We start from the raw sequence: 18,674 nt of genomic DNA on the forward strand, positions 1-18,674 counted from the left end.
TGGCGCCTTTACGCGTCATGTCAAATACTTCCACAGATTTGTAATATTACTATAGTATTTCACCTGAGCATTGCAAATCACGCATATTGCTTTGTTCTTGGTTCTTGTCAACAGTATCTCCGCCATGATAAGCACTGAATGAATGACAGGCTTTCCATTGTAACATAGCGCAAGGTAAATAGGAGGGTGACATCTAGTGGAGAAGACTAAAGATAAGGTTTACGTTAATCAGATCTTGTGTTAAAGTGCCCCTATTATGGATTTTTGAAAATTACCTTTCATGCAGTGTGTAACACAGCTCTAAGTGAGTGAAAACATCCTGCAAAGTTTTAAATATGAAAGTGCACCGTGTATAAAGTTATTGTCTCTCATAAGAAAAAGTCAACTCTGAATCATCAAAATGAGTCATTTTTAAAACGAATCCCAAGACGTTTCATGTTGACGTCAACATGAAACATGAGCATATTAACCGCCCACGTGTTGGTCTTTTCGCGTTGGTCTGAATGAAAATGCAAATTCATTCTTTGCCACTAGGTGCTCATTTTGGAGCAAAATAGCGGTACACAAAGCAGCATGCATTACAGACATGATGAAATGAAAATAAGACCAATCGGACCAATCACCACAGATTAGCGTCATGCAAAGGAGGGGTTTTGAAAATTAATCGTTAAATTAATCGTTTGGGAGTTGTTGAGCAACTAAGGTAAAAAATAAATGCATATTATAAGACAGTGAAAGTGTTTTTTGACCATGCATGCATGTCAACCTGTTGTTGGGGACTCCCAAAACCAAAATATGAACATTTCATTACCCATATTAGGGGCACTTTAAATATTTGCTGAAATAAATACCGGAAAAGATCGATTTGCGGCTTTTGAGAATCGATATCGAATCGACGTCATTTAAAAGAAACTATTAATTGAAAAATCTATTTATTTGCCCAGCCCCATAATATTTGGATAATGCCAATTAAATGACCCCAATACTTATGAATGAAAGAAACCATCAAAATGTTGCTTTTTAACCCTGAACCAAGTCATGCACAGCTGTGCCGTTTACTGTTGAACCCCTTTTTCTCTCTCAGAATACCATGTTATATCCACTTTCAAGAGGAACCCCCTCGAGCAGGCATTCAGACGGCCAAATGTAAATCTCACAACCAATCACCTTATCAATCAGTACTGGATTGCTGTAAGCCACAAGGCGCCAGCATTCCTATATGATCTCTTCCTCAGGATGTCAGGAAGAGAGCCCAGGTAAATCCGACTGCTTCGCCCCTTTCCTCCTCCCCAACTTCCTCCTCCACGCTCGGTCTAGCCATCACGTGTCGCTCTCCGTGTCTTGGGCAAGGATGCATAACCCACTCGGAGACTGGGTTCTGCACGCTTCCCGTCCACGTGTGTGTGTGTGTGTGTGCGTGCTTATCCATGTGTGTTGTGCAGCTCTGTGTTTAAAATGCTCTTGTATGTTGTATGCCTGTATTCCTCTCCACAGAGTACTGCATAAACATGACCTTCAAGACCAACCCCTTAGAACAGGCTTTCAGACGCCCCAATGTTAACCTGCGATCCAACCCTTTTACAAATCAGTACTGGACCACAGTGAGTCACACCCTTCCTGCCCTGCTGTATGACGGGTTTCTCATGTTGACGGGTCAGAAGCCCCGGTAAGGTCTTCAGTACCCGCTTCTCCACCCCTTTGCCCTCCCTCCTCCCCTCCCTCACCTCCAGCACTGGGTGTTGGGTGCGTGGTGTGGCATGGCCAGCAGGCCGGCTGGGAAGGAACCGCTCAGGAACCGCCCAGCCTGGCCGTCTGCTCGACTTCATGGCATCGGACAAACGCTGCTGCTGGGCTTCCATAAAGTGCATGGAGTCCTGCACGCTTTTTTTTTGGAAAAGGAGATGGATCCATACCATAATACCATCTTTTGTTTTTGTTTTTTCTGAGCCATGCCATTAAGTCTTCAAGAGAGGTCTTTTGGTCTGCTCTTGTAGCACATGAATACATAGTGGACGCTGGGAATGATAGTTTGGTTAACACAGCCTTGACTCACTAAGCAGGTCAGAGTGCTCAGCTCAGATCAAATACGGACTGTGTGCACTAATATTTTCCATCCAAAAAGCCAAACTAATCAGAGAACAGCACTCATAAATGATGGGGCCATGTACCAAACTCTCTGCTCTAAGAATTGCTTTAACTCAGTGGTTTTCAAACTTGGGTCCAGGACTATATACTAAATTATGCAAGTGTTTATACATTTTATAATAATTTAAAAATTTATTTTAATTGTATATAATTTTTTTTTTCCCGCAAAAGTGAAACAATTGGCAATATGTGTTTTATTGGCAACATATGTGTTTTAATTTGACATTGCAAATTTTTTACAGATTTTGATTCTGTTTTCTAAAGACTATCCTGAAATCAAGATAAAAAATGTATACTGTTAAATTAAAGATATTTCTATTGATCTCTTTATATAACTTACTAAAGGGTCAAGCAATAAAAATAAAAAAAAAACATTTCGAGATAAGTCATTACAGTATAATGCAAGATTAAACTTGTTCAATTTCAAGAAAAACTGTCAAAATAAAATGTTAGGAATAAAATCCTTACATTTCTAGAAAAAGTCGTTAACTTGTTAATTTAAAAAAAAAAAAAAAAGGATGTTAAACTTCAAGAAAAATGTCCAGGAGCATTGCTCTCTACGACCTATGCCACTGCAGATGCAGTTTAACACTGCCCAACAAGATAAAATTAACATGACATGAGTGTTTATTCTCAGCATTTTATTTTCACATTTTTTCTCAAGTTTGTTTTCTCAAAACACAACGAGTTTATTCTCAAAGTTTACATTTATTCTCAAAATTTTATTTTGACTTTTGTACTAGAAATTGAACATGCTTTTTACCTCGAAACAACAAATTTATTCTCAAAATTTTGAGTTTAACATTTTATTTCAATTTTATTTCTTTTTTCCTCAGTTTTTCTCAGTTTCGCAAAACATGATTTTATTCTCGAAATGTAATGTAAAAAATTTTTACAGTGACAATATAAAATTATTTAATAATTAATTTATAATACGTCTCAATGTGTGTACTATTATTTTTCTCACAACAATGTAAATGCTTCTTTACTCGTAAAATATATAACTGCCTTTATCTCTTAAAAAGATGGTCTTTCAAAAAAGATGGTCCATGGCGTTAAAACAGTTCGAAAGCCTCTGGTTTAAACCACAAAGATAGAAATTACAAGGTTGCATCCTTCTAATTTAAAAAAAAAAAAAAAAAAGGAAGCACTGGATGCATATTTGACAATTATCCATTGATGCAAAAATGCTTTTAATTGCAGGAAGTAGATGTGTTTGGTACCTGGAGATGAAACGACTGGCTATGCACCTTAAATCTGAGGTCTTTCAGTTCAGTGTTACTTTCTGCTCATGCAGATTGAATGAATTTGTTGTGTATTGCTGATATGCATCTGGTTTAAGGTGCAAGTGTTTGTATAATTGATTGGTTTTAATACCATGAGAATGTTTTGAATTTGATTTTTAAAGTGAGGTGTTCTAATACAATGCATGAAGTCATTCCCTATCCAACCCATAAGAGATCTTGATTGGGAAACTGGGCGTTTTTGGACATTTGCATTCAACTTCAACAGGGCTTTGTCACATAAAGCCTGAAATTTGGCATATTTGTACGTCTGATAGAGTTTATAGAGGTGCACATAGCATCACACAGAAAGAATCTTAAGTACACAAATACGCCCAGGTGCCCTACAAGGTCCTGCAAGGTTTTAACAGTGATCATTGTTCAGCCAAATCATGGGAATCCACATTCGTGTTTGCCAAAGGTTTGTGGTTCAAAAGTGCTGCAGTGGGATCTAACCTGAATAACATACACCACAGAATGAATGGGTTGGAGAATTTTTATTTTTCACTAACTGAGGAGTATTTGTTTGTTTTTTTGTTTTTATTTGATCTTAGTTTGTTTTATTTTACTTTTATGGTTTTACTTTTATTTTGTTTTGTTTTGTTTAGTTTGTTTTTATTTTATTCTATTTGTTTCATTTTTATTTTGTTTGTTTTATTTTACTTGTTTAATCTTTTTTTTTTTTTGCTTCTAGTTTTTCAGTTTATTAAATTTGTTTAATTTGATTTTGTTGTTTTGTTTATTTTACTCTTTCTTTCTTTCTTTTTTTCTTTAATTTCATTTAATTTTTATTTTGTTTTATTTCACTTTTTTTTTTTTTTTTTACTGAATCAAACCAAAAAACATTTTGCTTTTGTTTGGGAAAACTAACCTGCGGAAGCCAGTTTTTTGCCTCAGAGTAAAAAAAAAAAATTATTTCTTGTATTAATGTCTTAGTCTCACAGTGCAAATTAAAATCTTGCAATTGCAACTTTATTCCTCATAACTGATAGGTGATATCAAACATTGTGAATATTTCATATTTTATTACACATTTTATATCACACTTTTTTACTATGAGGCAGATATGGGCTTCACTAATAACCTGCATTTTCTATCAAATAGAACATTGCATAGAATGAAATGTTTTGTTACGATCAATAAACATTAAGTCATTTACAAGCTGTGGTTTCTTCAAACTACTGTCGCAGTCTGTGACCATCTGCTCTTATGAAACCGCTTGCCCTTTTGAGGATTTAATGAGAGGAAAAAAAGACACAAACTACACTTCCAGCCCCCATCAAAGCTCATCTAAAGCTAACGCTCACATGTCTCTCCTTTTCTCCTGCTCGCTCCCTGCGTTGTTTCCGTGGTGACGCAGGATGATGAAGACAATCACACGGTTGCACAAGGCCATGATGGTGCTGGAACTTCACGAGCCACTCGTGGGTGTGGAACACAGACAACGTTACCATGCTCATGAACCAGATGGGATCTGAGGATAAGAAGGTGTGTGTGTGTTTATGTATTAATACACTCACAGTCTGCCGTTGGCACAGTTAAATGAGCCGCATCTGTGATTCTGAATCATGTCACTTAAAATGAGTTGTCAATGAAACATTCATTCAAGTGGCTCATGGCTCTGACTTTTATCAATGCTTGAACTCAGTGAATGTCTGAAACTTCTTTTTCTTGCTCAGGCATTTAACTTTGACGTCAGGCAGTTACACTGGGCAGAATACATGGAGAATTACTGCATGGGCACTAAAAAGTATGTTCTCAATGAAGAGTTGTCAGGACTCCCAGCGGCACGCAAACACTTGAACAAGTAAGTATTGAAGTTGTCCAAGTTACCTGCAGGATAACTATTAAACTAGAGGGACATTCACACTGATACGGTAGCCGCTGCGCTGTCATATTTCATTGCTCAACTTTGTGGCATTCATACTGGTAATTGGCCAGTATTAGATATTTTTAATTTATTATTATCAGTTGTATAACATTAATCTAACGCTCACTTAGTTAATCTTAAAAAAGAAAAAATTATTAAGACTGTAATTTAAAATATTTCATTTTAACTTTATTTTTAATTTATTTTGACAAATTAGTATGGAATTTTAATATTGGCCATTTATTGTCATCGGCCATAGCTTGGAAAAAATAACTGGCTTATCAGTATTGGCCAGAATTTTAATATTAGTTAATATTAATATTAATATATTATTTAACATAACACAGTGTAATATGTGATTACTATATTATTTTAATATCTAATGAGTTTTGATGATTTTAAATATGTGAAATATATTACTGTTCAAAAGTGGAATAATGAAGTTGTTTTTTTATTCTCTTATTCTTACCAAATCTGCATTTGTTTGATTAAATGTACAGTAGAAAGGACAGTTATCTATTTGAATATATTTTAAATTGTAATTTATTCCTGTGATGCAAAGTTGAATTTCCAGCATCATTACTCCAGTCTTCAGTGTCACATGATCCTTCAGAAATCATTCTAATATGCTGAATTTGCTGCTCAATTATTATTGGTACTCAATTATTAAGAAAGTTCTTATTATCAATGTTAAAAACTAATCCTATTTTAAAAGGATTCTTTAAATGGTAAATTCAGAAGAACAGCGTTTATTTGAAATAATTTTGTAACATTATAAATGTATTTACTGTCACTTTTGATTTATTTAATGCATCCTTACTGAATAGAAGTTATTAATTTCTTGCTTTTTTAATCTTACTGCAAAACTATTGAATGGTAGTGTATCATGCAACAAAAACTCTTTTCAACATTGATAATAATCAGAAATGTTTCTTGTGCGGCTAATTAGCAAATTAGAATGATTTCTGACGGATCATGTGAAACTTTTTCTTTTTTGTCAATTTTTCTTTGTTTTCTTTTCCTGTAGGCTGCGGAACATTCGCTACACTTTCAACACCATCTTGGTAGTCTTTATCTGGCGCATTTTCATCGCCCGTTCGCAGATGGCCAGAAACATCTGGTACTTCGTCGTCAGCTTGTGCTTCAAGTTCCTCTCCTATTTCAGAGCCTCCAGCACCATGAGATACTGAATCCACCCCAACTGTCCTTTCCCACCCCTCTCTCCCGACGGCTATGCACACACTTCTGCTTTGCGATACTCCAGACTCTGAGGGTCAAGAATACAGGCGTAGTATCCGCTATCCTCCCTCAACATCACAGGGTGCAAGTGCACTCAACTGCTATGTAGAAAGCATGAATTGTCAGGGCTCGAGGTCTATGAAGCTCTCTCGGCACAATAAGAGCGCGTGCGTTTGAGCACTTCCTGTACCTGTTTCCACCTCCTCAACGCAAACAGGTTATGTGCAATTCTTGATTATTATGGTTTGCATACCTGCTCATTCTTGTTGATGGCATTGGCCCCTTTCCAAGCACAAGGAGAAAAAAAAAGAAAATGAAATAGCTTTGTCTCAGCTCTGTGCCTACAATTCAAAAATTACCTTCATCATGTGCCCGATGTCTTTGTTCGATTCATGTCTCTTGCCTTACTTTTTTCCGATACCTCTCACCATCTTTAGGATGAAAGTGATTGATGTGTCAACAAATAATAAGTATCCAGGCCTTATGTTCGTCTTCATAATCTCTTCTTCAGTCAATACCAAAATGTCATCTTGAAATACATTTTTTATGTAGCCTACTACTTGACGTTTTTGTGAAAGCAATCAACCGCTTTAATCAAAATTTCTATGATATTAATAAATGTTCGTTTTCCCCAGAAATGCTAGAAAAAGCAAGCCTCGGTTTGTTCACCTGCTTAAACCTGTTGCATTTTATGAGGCTTATTAATAAACATGAGCAGATGGGTTTGCGTCGACGGTTTGTTAACGTTTAAACGTTTCACGTCAACAGCCGTTGACGTTTTACAAACAATTTACAGGTTCGTTCCGCTCGTGTTTTATAAATAAAGTGCGACAAATGTCTCTTGCCATAATTTATTAGTGTTCAGGTAATTCAGCAAATTAGCGTCTTCACGCTCTTTAGCGCTTCGATCGAGTCCGTATCAGAGGAGGGTAAATAATCATTGTTCTTTCCTTTTTCACCCAAATTATTTTGTGAACTGTATGAATGTTCGTATGAAGTCGTGTGAAAGAGATTATGGATGTATGTTTTCTAAATCATTCTTTTTAGATAAAGCACTGTAAATTAACATTGTCTGCTACCAAGTATTTTTCATGTTTGAAATATATAGGAAGTGATTGTTTATGACAGGAAATGGCAAGTGAAACGAAGAGATGTACAGTAAATGCACCGTATAGACTTTTATGGTCACACGTGCTTCGGATCACAATGTCAAGTTATGTTTGTCATACAAGCCAATCTCTTTGCACAGCTTAAATATCATACCAGGAAACGCTAGTTGATGGATATTGTTACTAACTGTGTGGATGAACTGTTCTGTCTTTTCTATTAACTGCTAAAAAAAAAAAAAAAAAAAAAATCCTTGCCTTCATTTTAGCGCTTCTGTGAGGATCCATATTTTTATGTGGGAGTTTGAGTGGAGTTGTGATTTTGAAAATGAGTTTTGTGTATTCAGGGTCTAAGTAGGAGTATTTATTTTTACCCCAAAACAGGGTAAAATAAAGGAAATATATATATTTTGCGCTTAACCCCCCCCCCCCAATAATAGTCAAATTATCTTTGTGATGAGTAATATTAAGCTTCATTGGGTTTCTTTTGTGTGTGTGTGTGTGTGTGTGTGTGTGTGTGTGTGTCAGGTCACCTTGTGTTTCATTTCCCACAGTATTTTATAACCATAATATTAACATTTTCTTCCTTAAGATCAAGCTGAAGTCAGGCCTTGATGGGACAAATGTAGATTGTTTCCCTTTCTTTTTGTCTGCCTTGTATGTAATTTTTTCTGTTAAATATCCTGTAACTATCAAGAAATAAGTGAACCGTTCCCCACAATGTTATGCTGTCTGTTTTCTGGGAGAATTGTAATTGCCACATTAAAATGTCAGTGGAGGGTTAAAAATCAATGGGTGCCTTTTGTTTGTGAACCAAAAGAAAAAGAATAAACTATGTGAACTTGTTTTTCAGTTTAACGAGTCATAATTGGCTAATTGTTTTATGGTACTAAAGCGCAACTTGCTGCACTAAGTAGTACAATGTAGTCCTAAGCAACAGAAGCTTGTCTGTTTTTTTTTTTTTTTTTTGGTGTTGTTTAATTATAAAGCTTATATAATAGCTAATAAGCTGGACTGTAAAACACTCACAGAATCACATTTGTGTGAAAATATGCCTCATCCGAATCTACCACAACTCAACACTGCCATCTGCTGTTCACGTTTCAACAAGCAATTTAAATTCAAATTTTTTTTTTAAACATTTGCTAGGACAAAAATGTACAGAAATCATATTTATTTGGAAGGAATATAATGCCCGGCTATGTCCACATATTCAGAACAATGTCATTATTCATCAAAATATTATACTTTTTTTAAAAAACATTATCTTTGTAATTCTATTTGTTGTCGGTAGTAGTGGCATACAAATCACACCAAAAAAAAGTTATTAAAGCTCTTCCAATAAATTAGGATGAGAAAGAAGGAACTTTAAGGTTACAAATAAAGACAAAATTACAGATTCCAATAATGATAAAAATTCAGTTTCACTGGGAATAATCAGTCTGCATTTTCTTCACCAGTAGCATTCCTCTCATCTACACACACTGATTTATTCCTGTAACATAAAACAACAGATACATTTGAGTCTTTATTCTCTGAAAAAAAAACTATTAAATATACATTAAAATATATCATGTACATGTTTGTGCACATATATATTTATAAAAAAAATAAAATGTTTAAATATGTATTTTGTTCTCTGAAAAAAAACCTACTCTACTATATATATATACAGTGGTGTGAAAAAGTGTTGGCCCTCTTTCTGATTTCTTTTTTTTTTGCATGTTTGTCACATTTAAGGTTTCAGATCATCAAACAAATGTAAATTTTAGTAAAAGATAATACAAGTGAACACAACATGCAGTTTTTAAATTAAGGTTTTTATTATTAAGGGAAAACAAAATCCAAAACTGCATGGCCCTGTGTGAAAAAAGTGTTTGCCCCCCTGTTAAAACTGTGGTGTATCACACCTGAGTTTCTCTAGCCACACCCAGGCCTGATTACTGCCACACCTGTTCACAATCAAGGAATCTCTTAAATAGGACCTGCCTGACAAAGTGAAGTAGACCAAAAGATCCTCAAAAGCTAGACATCATGCTGAGATCCAAAGAAATTCAGAAACAAATGAGAGAGAAAGTCACTGAGATCTATCAGTCTGGAAAAGGTTATAAAGCCATTTCTAAAACTTTGGGACTCCAGTGAACCACAGTGAGAGCTATTATTCACAAAAGGGCAAAAAACATGGAACAGTGGAGACCTTCCCAGGAGTGGCCGGCAGACCAGGAATTACCCCAAGAGCACCGACTCATCCAAGAGGTCACAAAAGACCCCACGAAACAGAAAAGAAAGCAGGCCGCACTTGCCTCAGTTAAGTTTTGTTCAGACTCTCAGCAATAAAACAGACTGGGATGGCACCCCGAGACGAAAACCTGCTTGGGAAATAAAGAAAATAAAAAGCTCGTCTCAGTTTTTGGAAAACATCTTGATGATCCCCAAGACTTTTGGGAAAAACTCTGTGGACTGATGAGACAAAAGTCAAACTTTTTGGAAGGTGTGTGTCCCATTACGTCTGGCGTAAAAGTAACAGCGCATTTCAGAAAAGGAACATCAGTATACCAATACCTGGGGCTGTTTCCTGCTTCAGGACCTGGAAGACTTGCTGTTATAAATGGAACCATGAATTCTGCTGTTTTACCAAAAAATCCTGAAGGAGAATGTCCAGCCATCTGTTCGTGACCTCAAGCTGAAGCGAACTTGGGTTCTGCAGCAGGACAATGATCCAAAACACACCAGCAAGTCCACCTCTGAATGGCTGAAGAAAAACAAAATGAAGACTTTGGAGTGGCCTAGTCGAAGTCCTGACCTGAATCCTATTGAGATGCTGTGGCATGACCTTAAAAAGGCAGTTCATCCTCAAACCCTCCAATGTGGCTGAATTACAACAATTCTGCATAGATGAGTGGACCAAAATTCCTCCACAGCGCTGTAACAGACTCAGTGCAAGTTATCACAAACGCTTGATTGCAGTTGTTGCTGCTAAGGGTGGCCCAACCCGTTATTAGGTTTAGGGGACAAACACTTTTTCACACAGGGCCATGTAGTTTTGGATTTTGTTTTCCCTTAATAATAAAAACCTTCATTTAAAAACTGCATGTTTTATTATCTTTTACTAATATTTACATTTGTTTGATGATCTGAAACATTAAAGTGTGACAAACATGCAAAAAAATAAGAAATCAGGAAGGGGGACAACAATTTTTCACACCACTGTATTGATATTGATATGTGTATGTATATATAAACATAAAAATATAAATTTCATAGTGCCCACAAGCCATCTGGTTCATATCGCACACTAAAATATCTCGATTTTTCTTACCAGCAAGCTGCAATTTGATTGGCTGGCTAGATTACGATTATAAAAAGCATAGACGTCTATGTAATATTAATTATTTTCTTGGCAAGCCTCCCTAGCTGTGTGTAACACATCAGCTAGACACATGCATGGGATGATGAAATTGTCTCACTTGAGAGGCTGGCAGTGCAGGCCTGTAGCACAGGGGCAGTGCTCCTGGGGTCCCTCCTCGTCCCACAGTAACAGATCCATCAGCTGATTGGGGTCACTGTGGCAGCCCTGGCCTTCCTGTGGCTTGGGACGGCACACAGGGAAAAGCAGGGCTGGAGACAAAAAACAGGAATATTAAAAGGAGGAGGGTCGGAGAGAAAGAGACTATATAGAGAAAGGTACAGCAGAAAGAAGGAGATTAAGATGAGATGGACTCCAGACCTCAGGAAGTGTAGTGATGTATCAAAACCACTGCAAATGTTGTTGGTTTGTACCTTGTGTGTGATTAATGCATATTTGGCAACGGTAAGAAAACTGAGGAACGTTGTGAACCGAGTGAGCAAGGAGTGCGATTCCAAATTCAAGGAAGCAATTATTTAGTACTTTGAAGGGAAATCTTCTGAGAGGCCCAGTGAAACAGGGTATTTTTCAGATGTTTTGCTATATAACCAGCTGCTTATTGATATCTAATATGGTTGTTTATACAGGCACTTTTATGTCCCATGATTTTTATTAAAAATTTTATATTAGTTAACTTTTACTTATTTTTGCTACTTTTAAAATGCATTTTATTTATAGTTTTAGTTTTACCATTGTCTTAGACTTTAAATGTTAAAACATGAAAATCCATCATAAAAATCTGATTTATTACAAATGTAAAACTCTGATGATCTGAACAAAGAGTGCAGAACCTTTGTGAAAGGCGCAGCAGTGTTGAGGACTGCAGTCGCTCTGGTCCTGGCAGATGGTTCCTGACTGTCCTTTGGTTCTGTTCTGAGCACAGACACCCCACACACACAGCTGATCTCCACAACACTCCACATCCTTTGTGCACTCCTGCAATTCAAGCAGCAGAACAGGAATTTAGCAAAAAGGGAAAGAAAAAATATATATTATATTGTATATAACAAATAATATGTAGTTTTTTTGGATTATTAAAATATCAATATATTTTTACACAATATTTAAACAATATATAATTATACACTTTTTGAGAAATTAAAAAAAATATAAAATATATATAATTAAAAATATATAAAATATAAATTATATTTATAAACTATAAAATATTTATATTGCTATATATATTCAATATATAAACAAATGTATATATTATTAAATATATATAATGTTTGGAAAACATTACTATTTTGATGTTTTTGAAAGAAGTTTTTTTGCTCATCAAGCCTGCATTTATTTGATCAAAAATACAGAAAAAAAACTGTAATATTGTGAAATATATTACAACTTAAAATAATAGTTTTCTATTTGAATATACTTTTAAAAAAAAAAATAATTTATTCCTGTGCTGCAAACGCTGAATTTTCAGCATCATTACTCCAGCCTTCAGTGTCACATGATCTATCACATGATCATTTAGAAATCATTCTAATATTCTGATTTTTATTGTGTTGGAAAACAGTTCTGCTGTCTAATATATTTGATGAATAAAAGGTTAAAACGAACTGCATTTATTCAAAGTAAAAAAAAAATTCTAATAATATATATTCTAATAATATATTTTCTTTACTATCACTTTTTATCAATTTAACACATCCCTGCTGAATAAAAGTATGATTTTATTTTAAAAAAAAAAAAGAAAAAAAATTACTGACCCCCAAATTACTGACCAGTAGTGTATATTGTTATTACACAAAACATTTATATTTAAAAACATAGCTTCTTTTTTTTTTTTCTATTTTTTTATTCATCAAAGTATCCTAAAAAATTATGAAAAAATATTAACTGTTTCCAAACTTGATACTGAATCATCATATTAAATGATTTCTAAAGGATCATTGTGATAATGATCCTAAAAAATCAGCTTTGCATCACAGAAATAAATATAATTTAAAAGTATAATAAATTTAAAAAACAATTATTTTAAATTGTAATAATATATCACAATATTACAATTTTTTTTCTGTATTTTTGACAAAAAATGCAGGCTTGATGAGCAGAAGAAACTTCTTTCAAAAAACATTAAACAATAGTAATGTTTCCAAACTTTTGGTCTATTTTTTTTATTTATATATATATTATATATATTAAATAACAAAGAGACAGATAGATATAATATAGAACGATAAATAGACAGACAGAGAGAGACAGACAGACAGACAGACAGACAGACACAGACAGACCATATAGATAGATAGATAGATAGATAGACAGACAGACAGACAGACATAAAGATAGATAGATAGATACAGATAGATAGACAGACAGACACACATGATAGATAGATAGACAGACAGGATAGACAGACAGGACAGACAGACAGGACAGACAGGACAGACAGACAGATAGATCGATAGATAGAAGGACGGACGGACGGGACAGACAGACAGAGAGATAGATAGACAGAGACAGACAGAGACAGGCAGGCAGGCAGACAGACAGACAGATAGACAGATAGATAGATAGATAGATAGATAGATAGATAGATAGATAGATAGATAGACTTAGATAGTTGAAGTTTAAAGTTGATAAGTAAAGTAAAGTTTGAATGTTTTGAAGGCAATACAGGTTTTTAGACTAGTCTTTAGATAGATCAGATCACAGACCATATTAATCGTCTGGCATGGGACACATTTGGAGGTGATGAGCTCATACAGGCAGAAGCTGCTGTCCCCACAGTCCTCATCAATCATACACTCCTGAGTGAACAAGAATGAAACTGACATTATATATTACAGAAATACTGTTATTACAGTAACAGTTACAGCTGAGCACACATCCCAAGGACCCCTATTAAAACAATAAACTCTGCTGTTTCAGGATACGACATCATAACATGGACATTCTGTTAAACGTCTTCTGTTGGGTTCCACAGAAGAAAGTCAGTCTTCCAGGTTTGGAAAGACATGAGGGTGAGTTCATGATGATAGTGTTCATGATGACAGTGGGCAACTTTTTCTTTGAGCAACCTACAGCATTGTCCTTTAACTATAGTTTAGAGACAATGCTGTAGGTTGCTCAAAGAAAAAGTATATTATAATAGTAAGTTTTGTTTTGGACTTTAGGTCAGGAAATTCCAACGAGGTGTTTTGAAATTCAGTTGGGGACCCAAAGAAACACCCACCTACCATTAACTGAAAACCGCATTTGTGTTGTCTGGAACATCTGCCTCAGCTACACTTCCCGCTATGGGTGGATATAATAATGTTTTATCCAAAACAGCCGTTTTTGTTCTTGTACTTTGTTAGAGACACTGGAACTCAATATGATGGATATTTTGTGCAGATACCTTGCAGCCTAAGGAAAAGACGGGATATAAGACGTAATATTTTTAACATTTCCACTGTGCTGAAAATATTTACAAACAAACTGGATGAAGAATAGAGAACAGTCTCAAAATGGTCTGTGGTTCAATACGGAAAAACAGGAGTCCATTTTTAATGCCTGATGACGTCATCTTCCGTGTCAAAACGAATTCCACATTTACAGAAGTGGAGGTGCAGAAATCCTGTGAGAGCTTGTACCCTTCCCCCCAGAGTTACAGCGTCTGGACTGGAGTCTAGACTAATGTGAGTGAGTCACATGAAAAAATCTCTCATCAATTGCTCACATACAAAAACAACTTTCTTAAAGAACTGGAGGTTCAGGTCCAAGTTCTTCTAGAAGACAGAATACAAAATGGAAATTTGTAGAAAACATGAACAAAACTTTAATTAATTACATAAAACCAAAATTAATTAATAATTAAATATATTTGTGAAGGCGTATACATTTTAAACATATATAATTTAAAGTAATAATTTAAAAGATTAAAGCCTTATATATATATATATATATATACATACACACATACACACACACACACACACACACACTTCACATAAATATTTTTATTTATTGATTGATTTTACATGGTATTACATGGAATAATGCACTGATTGTTCACATCTAGGGTATATTTTGCAATAATGACCGGCTTTATATTATCATCCCTCACATATTTGCTTATCTTTTAACTGTGAGCTCAGATTTGCCACTGTGCAAAACGAGAGTAAACCACTAAGTGCTGCCTCATGGCAACATGGCTGCTGGCACAAACTCTCCACCACACATCCCCAGCACACCACTTTCCATGCATTCTTTCCAGCTGTTCTAATTTCACCATATATTATTGTCATGATGCCAGAAGACTGCCTGGCCAAAGAGCCTCTAATGACACTGCCGTCTGTTAAATTGTTATAGAAATGCATAAGGACCATATGTATAATGTTTATGTGTTTTACTTTACTGCTATTTAAGAGAACTGAGAGTAAAAACATCACATTTAGTCTTGAAAACTAAGAAATAATGTGTTCATGTTTAAGTGAAGTGAAGTGACTTGAGTGAATTAAAAGATTAATTCATGTAGAGGACATAACCACAGCAAAAGTGCAACACAAGTGGAAAGAGGACTGATACGGACCATCTGTCCCTCTACTTTATCAAACGGTTTACAAGAATTCAGCATGTTTAGAAAAGTCTCTTTTATGACGTGCCACATGTTTTCCAGGCAAACAGCGGATAGTTTGATGACTGGTGAAGTGGAAAATCCATGTTGGTTTTAATAAATAAACTCTGCTTTCTAACCTCAGGTTGCCTGGGTGATGAAAAACTCACTGCAGGGTTCTGTCCAGAGTGACCCATGCAACTGGACACTTAGCAGGTTGTGCATTGAAAGTCTGATATCTGTTTAATATGACTGGAAACAATCCAGATCACTTTTCTGAAATTAGATAGTTTACGACAACTTAAAGTTATAGGAGATATTAAAAAAGTGAAAGTGAAAGTGAAAGTGACGTGACATTCAGCCAAGTATGGTGACCCATACTCAGAATTCGTGCTCTGCATTTAACCCATCCGTAGTGCACACACACAGAGCAGTGAACACACACACACTGTGAACACACACCCGGAGCAGTGGGCAGCCATTTTATGCTGCGCGGGCCGCCCGGGGAGCAGTTGGGGGGTTCGATGCCTTGCTCAAGGGCACCTAAGTCATGGTATTGAAGGTGGAGAGAGAACTGTACATGCACTCCCCCCACCCACAATTCCTGCCGGCCCGAGACTCGAACTCACAACCCTTCGATTGGGAGTCCGACTCTCTAACCATTAGGCCATGACTTCCCCAGAGTCCGACTCTCTAACCATTAGGCCATGACTTCCCCAATAGAACAAACGCTTTGTATAAAAAAAAAGATCGGGAGAAAAAACCCATCTGCTTTCTTTCAACCAGCACTTTCAGGGGAGAGCGCGAACGCAGTCCCCCACTACCATAAATTATGCAGTCGAGATTCCCACATTTGGGGGGATTTCGCAGGGGTCAGCACGGCCGGAGTGCAATGGACGAGCCTCGCCCTGGGTGAACCGCCTTCTTGATCATGGTGTCTCCCCTGCCAGGTAAGTATATTAAGGCTATAGATGAGAAATAGACTCACATGATCTACTTCATTCCACCGTTCAATGTTCTGAATGAGAGTTCTCGAAAAATGAGTCTCTCCAGTCCTATTAACCGTTTCCTAGAGGAAAACAAGGTGTTTAGTTATACAAGGCAAATCAATATACAAAAACACTAAGTTCTCAGAAAAACTAGTCTGGAGTTTCATGACCCTTTAATACCATAGGCTATAGGCTTGCAAATAAAAATCTGAATCAAAGATAAGAAATACCTTGTCGATTCTCTCTATCAGATGCACAGTCTGATTTCCAACCTTGATCTCTGTCGTAGTTTCATTGTGAAAACTGGCAGGAAAGTTGCGTCCATGTAACAGCGATTTTGAAGACTCATTCTCCATCTGTTTCAAATAAGATTAATATTAATATATGTGAATGTTTTGATTGAAATTTTTATTTGACTGCTAATTCGGAAGAAAATTTTGCGATGAATCACGTAGTGATTCTTTTTAGTGAAACCAGTTAATCAAAAAAAAAAAATCAGTTCAAAAACGATTCGGTGTCATTGCATATTACGTTTTTTTCCCCAAGTTATGTTTGTCATTTAGAAACAAAATATACTTAAATTAACATTAAACACTACTAAAATCAATCTACATAGGATAACATTTAGCCCTTTTAACTGAATTTGTTATTAAAACTAAATCTGTTGAGTCGATTCGCTCTTATTCGTTCGGGGTTTCGAGTCAATGAAAAGATTCGATTTAAAAGAACAATTCGTTCACGAATCGGTCAGCGATAATCCTCCTGCGCAATGGACCATGTCACAAAACACAATTCAGATGTTAATCTACTCAGATTGATTTTTCTCCAGTCATAGCTACCTGGTGAACAGCCTCTTCTAGTTTTTGCTGCGTGTCCTCCATAAGTTTTTCCACTTCCCTGAACATTTCGTTTAAAGTGGTTTGTCCCCGCGCCACATGGTCCTCCAGGGTCTCGGAGATGTCCAGATGTCCCCCTCTGTGAACTGAGCTGCCCACCACAAAGCCCAAGGAAAGGGATATTATCACAAATTTCAGCATCGTTTTGTGCTTAGGCGAGTCACTCCTGGCAGGAATCAAAGACCCTGTCTGTGCCTGGGACGTGCTTTATTTGGAAACTTGTGAGGGGAAAAAAAGACCGGAAAAGGTTTTTGGCTCCCACTATTGCATCTGATGGCTCAATTATTAAAGCGACAGCGCACTGGCCTTCAGAAATGAGATAGTAGCAAATACATTGTAAAAAAGTATGCTACCTCGACACAAATGACACTGTTTTCTATTAGATTTTTTTTTTTTTAATGTAATTTATTCCTGTTATCCACTGCTAAAACGACATACTACCACAACAAAATGGACAACTGTTCTCACACACTTTACAAAACTTTCTCTTCTCTGTCCTCCTCCCCCTCTTACCCAACTCTTACAGCTGATGACTTTGCAATATTCTTCATAAATAACAAGAAACATCAATGACCAATTCCACGCACCACAAACCGATGATAACTAAATAACGACAAATACACACTCTCTCCCCTCCTTCTCACCACTCTCGGAGACGGACGTTTCAAAACTTATCCTTTCCAGTCATCCTACTACCTGTCCACTTGATCTCACATACTTCAGGCCATTTCTTATTCAGTCACACCTGCGCTTACTCACATTATCCCCTCTCTTCACACTGGTACATTTCCCACAGCATTTAGGCTCATGCAACCCCACTGCTTGCAGCACTTTTAGAAAACTACATACCGGTATCCCTTCTTCCGTTCATTGCAAAGACACTTGAGCAAGCTGTGTTCAGCCAACTCTCTCTGTTCCTTGCACTCAACAACCTCCTGAACAACAACCAATACTGTCCAAAAATATAGACTTAACCCAATCCCTACCCCTAAACCTAACCCTACCCATAATTTATCCCTAAAATCAGAGGGAAATGATGGTTGAATAACAAGGGTGTAGAAGCACCTAACTCTGGTTGTAAGGCTAAAATGGACAATTCCTGTGAACTTATCCCTCAATTCTGACTGGCTGATTGGAATGTTGTTCCAGGATCAACAAGGATGTTGATCCAGGAACATGTTACACTTGATGAAA

General features: G+C 36.2%; 2 protein-coding genes and 1 non-coding gene across 3 annotated transcripts in view; 1 reads left to right on the forward strand and 2 right to left on the reverse strand.

The window, feature by feature from the left end:
• far1 (fatty acyl CoA reductase 1) overlaps positions 1 to 8,495 on the forward strand; it is a 23,429-nt gene extending 14,934 nt beyond the window's left edge. Inside the window, 5 exon segments of the mRNA XM_042752904.1 lie at positions 1,085 to 1,256; positions 4,789 to 4,836; positions 4,838 to 4,916; positions 5,108 to 5,235; positions 6,326 to 8,495. Of these exon segments, the coding sequence (XP_042608838.1) occupies positions 1,085 to 1,256; positions 4,789 to 4,836; positions 4,838 to 4,916; positions 5,108 to 5,235; positions 6,326 to 6,488 (590 nt within the window). The 3' untranslated portion in view covers positions 6,489 to 8,495.
• A 307-nt stretch (positions 8,496 to 8,802) lies between these two features.
• dkk3b (dickkopf WNT signaling pathway inhibitor 3b) lies at positions 8,803 to 17,717 on the reverse strand. Its single transcript, XM_019122295.2, has 7 exons — positions 17,424 to 17,717; positions 16,815 to 16,940; positions 16,584 to 16,664; positions 13,716 to 13,808; positions 11,841 to 11,985; positions 11,111 to 11,261; positions 8,803 to 9,138 (listed from the first exon to the last, which is right to left on the reverse strand). The coding sequence occupies exons 1-7, from the start codon at positions 17,619 to 17,621 to the stop codon at positions 9,081 to 9,083; spliced, it is 852 nt and encodes a 283-aa protein (XP_018977840.1). The 5' UTR covers positions 17,622 to 17,717; the 3' UTR covers positions 8,803 to 9,080.
• On the reverse strand, positions 16,388 to 16,553 carry LOC122142531. The gene has a single exon (XR_006158662.1). It is a non-coding gene; the product is annotated as a U1 spliceosomal RNA (small nuclear RNA).
• Positions 17,718 to 18,674: the final 957 nt, after the last annotated feature.

The sequence above is a fragment of the Cyprinus carpio genome, chromosome B25, assembly GCF_018340385.1.
Source record: "Cyprinus carpio isolate SPL01 chromosome B25, ASM1834038v1, whole genome shotgun sequence".
Taxonomy (NCBI): Eukaryota; Metazoa; Chordata; class Actinopteri; order Cypriniformes; family Cyprinidae; genus Cyprinus; species Cyprinus carpio.

Bases quoted from the DNA above. Each gene is read 5' to 3' on its own strand.
- dkk3b (XM_019122295.2), bottom strand. From the start codon at position 17,621: ATGCTGAAATTTGTGATAATATCCCTTTCCTTGGGCTTTGTGGTGGGC. The intron at 16,665-16,814 runs GTATTTCTTATC...GTTTTCCTCTAG, and splicing joins TGATAGAGAGAATCGACAAG to GAAACGGTTAATAGGACTGG. The intron at 13,809-16,583 runs GTGAGTCTATTT...TTGTTCACTCAG, and splicing joins GGTGGAATGAAGTAGATCAT to GAGTGTATGATTGATGAGGA.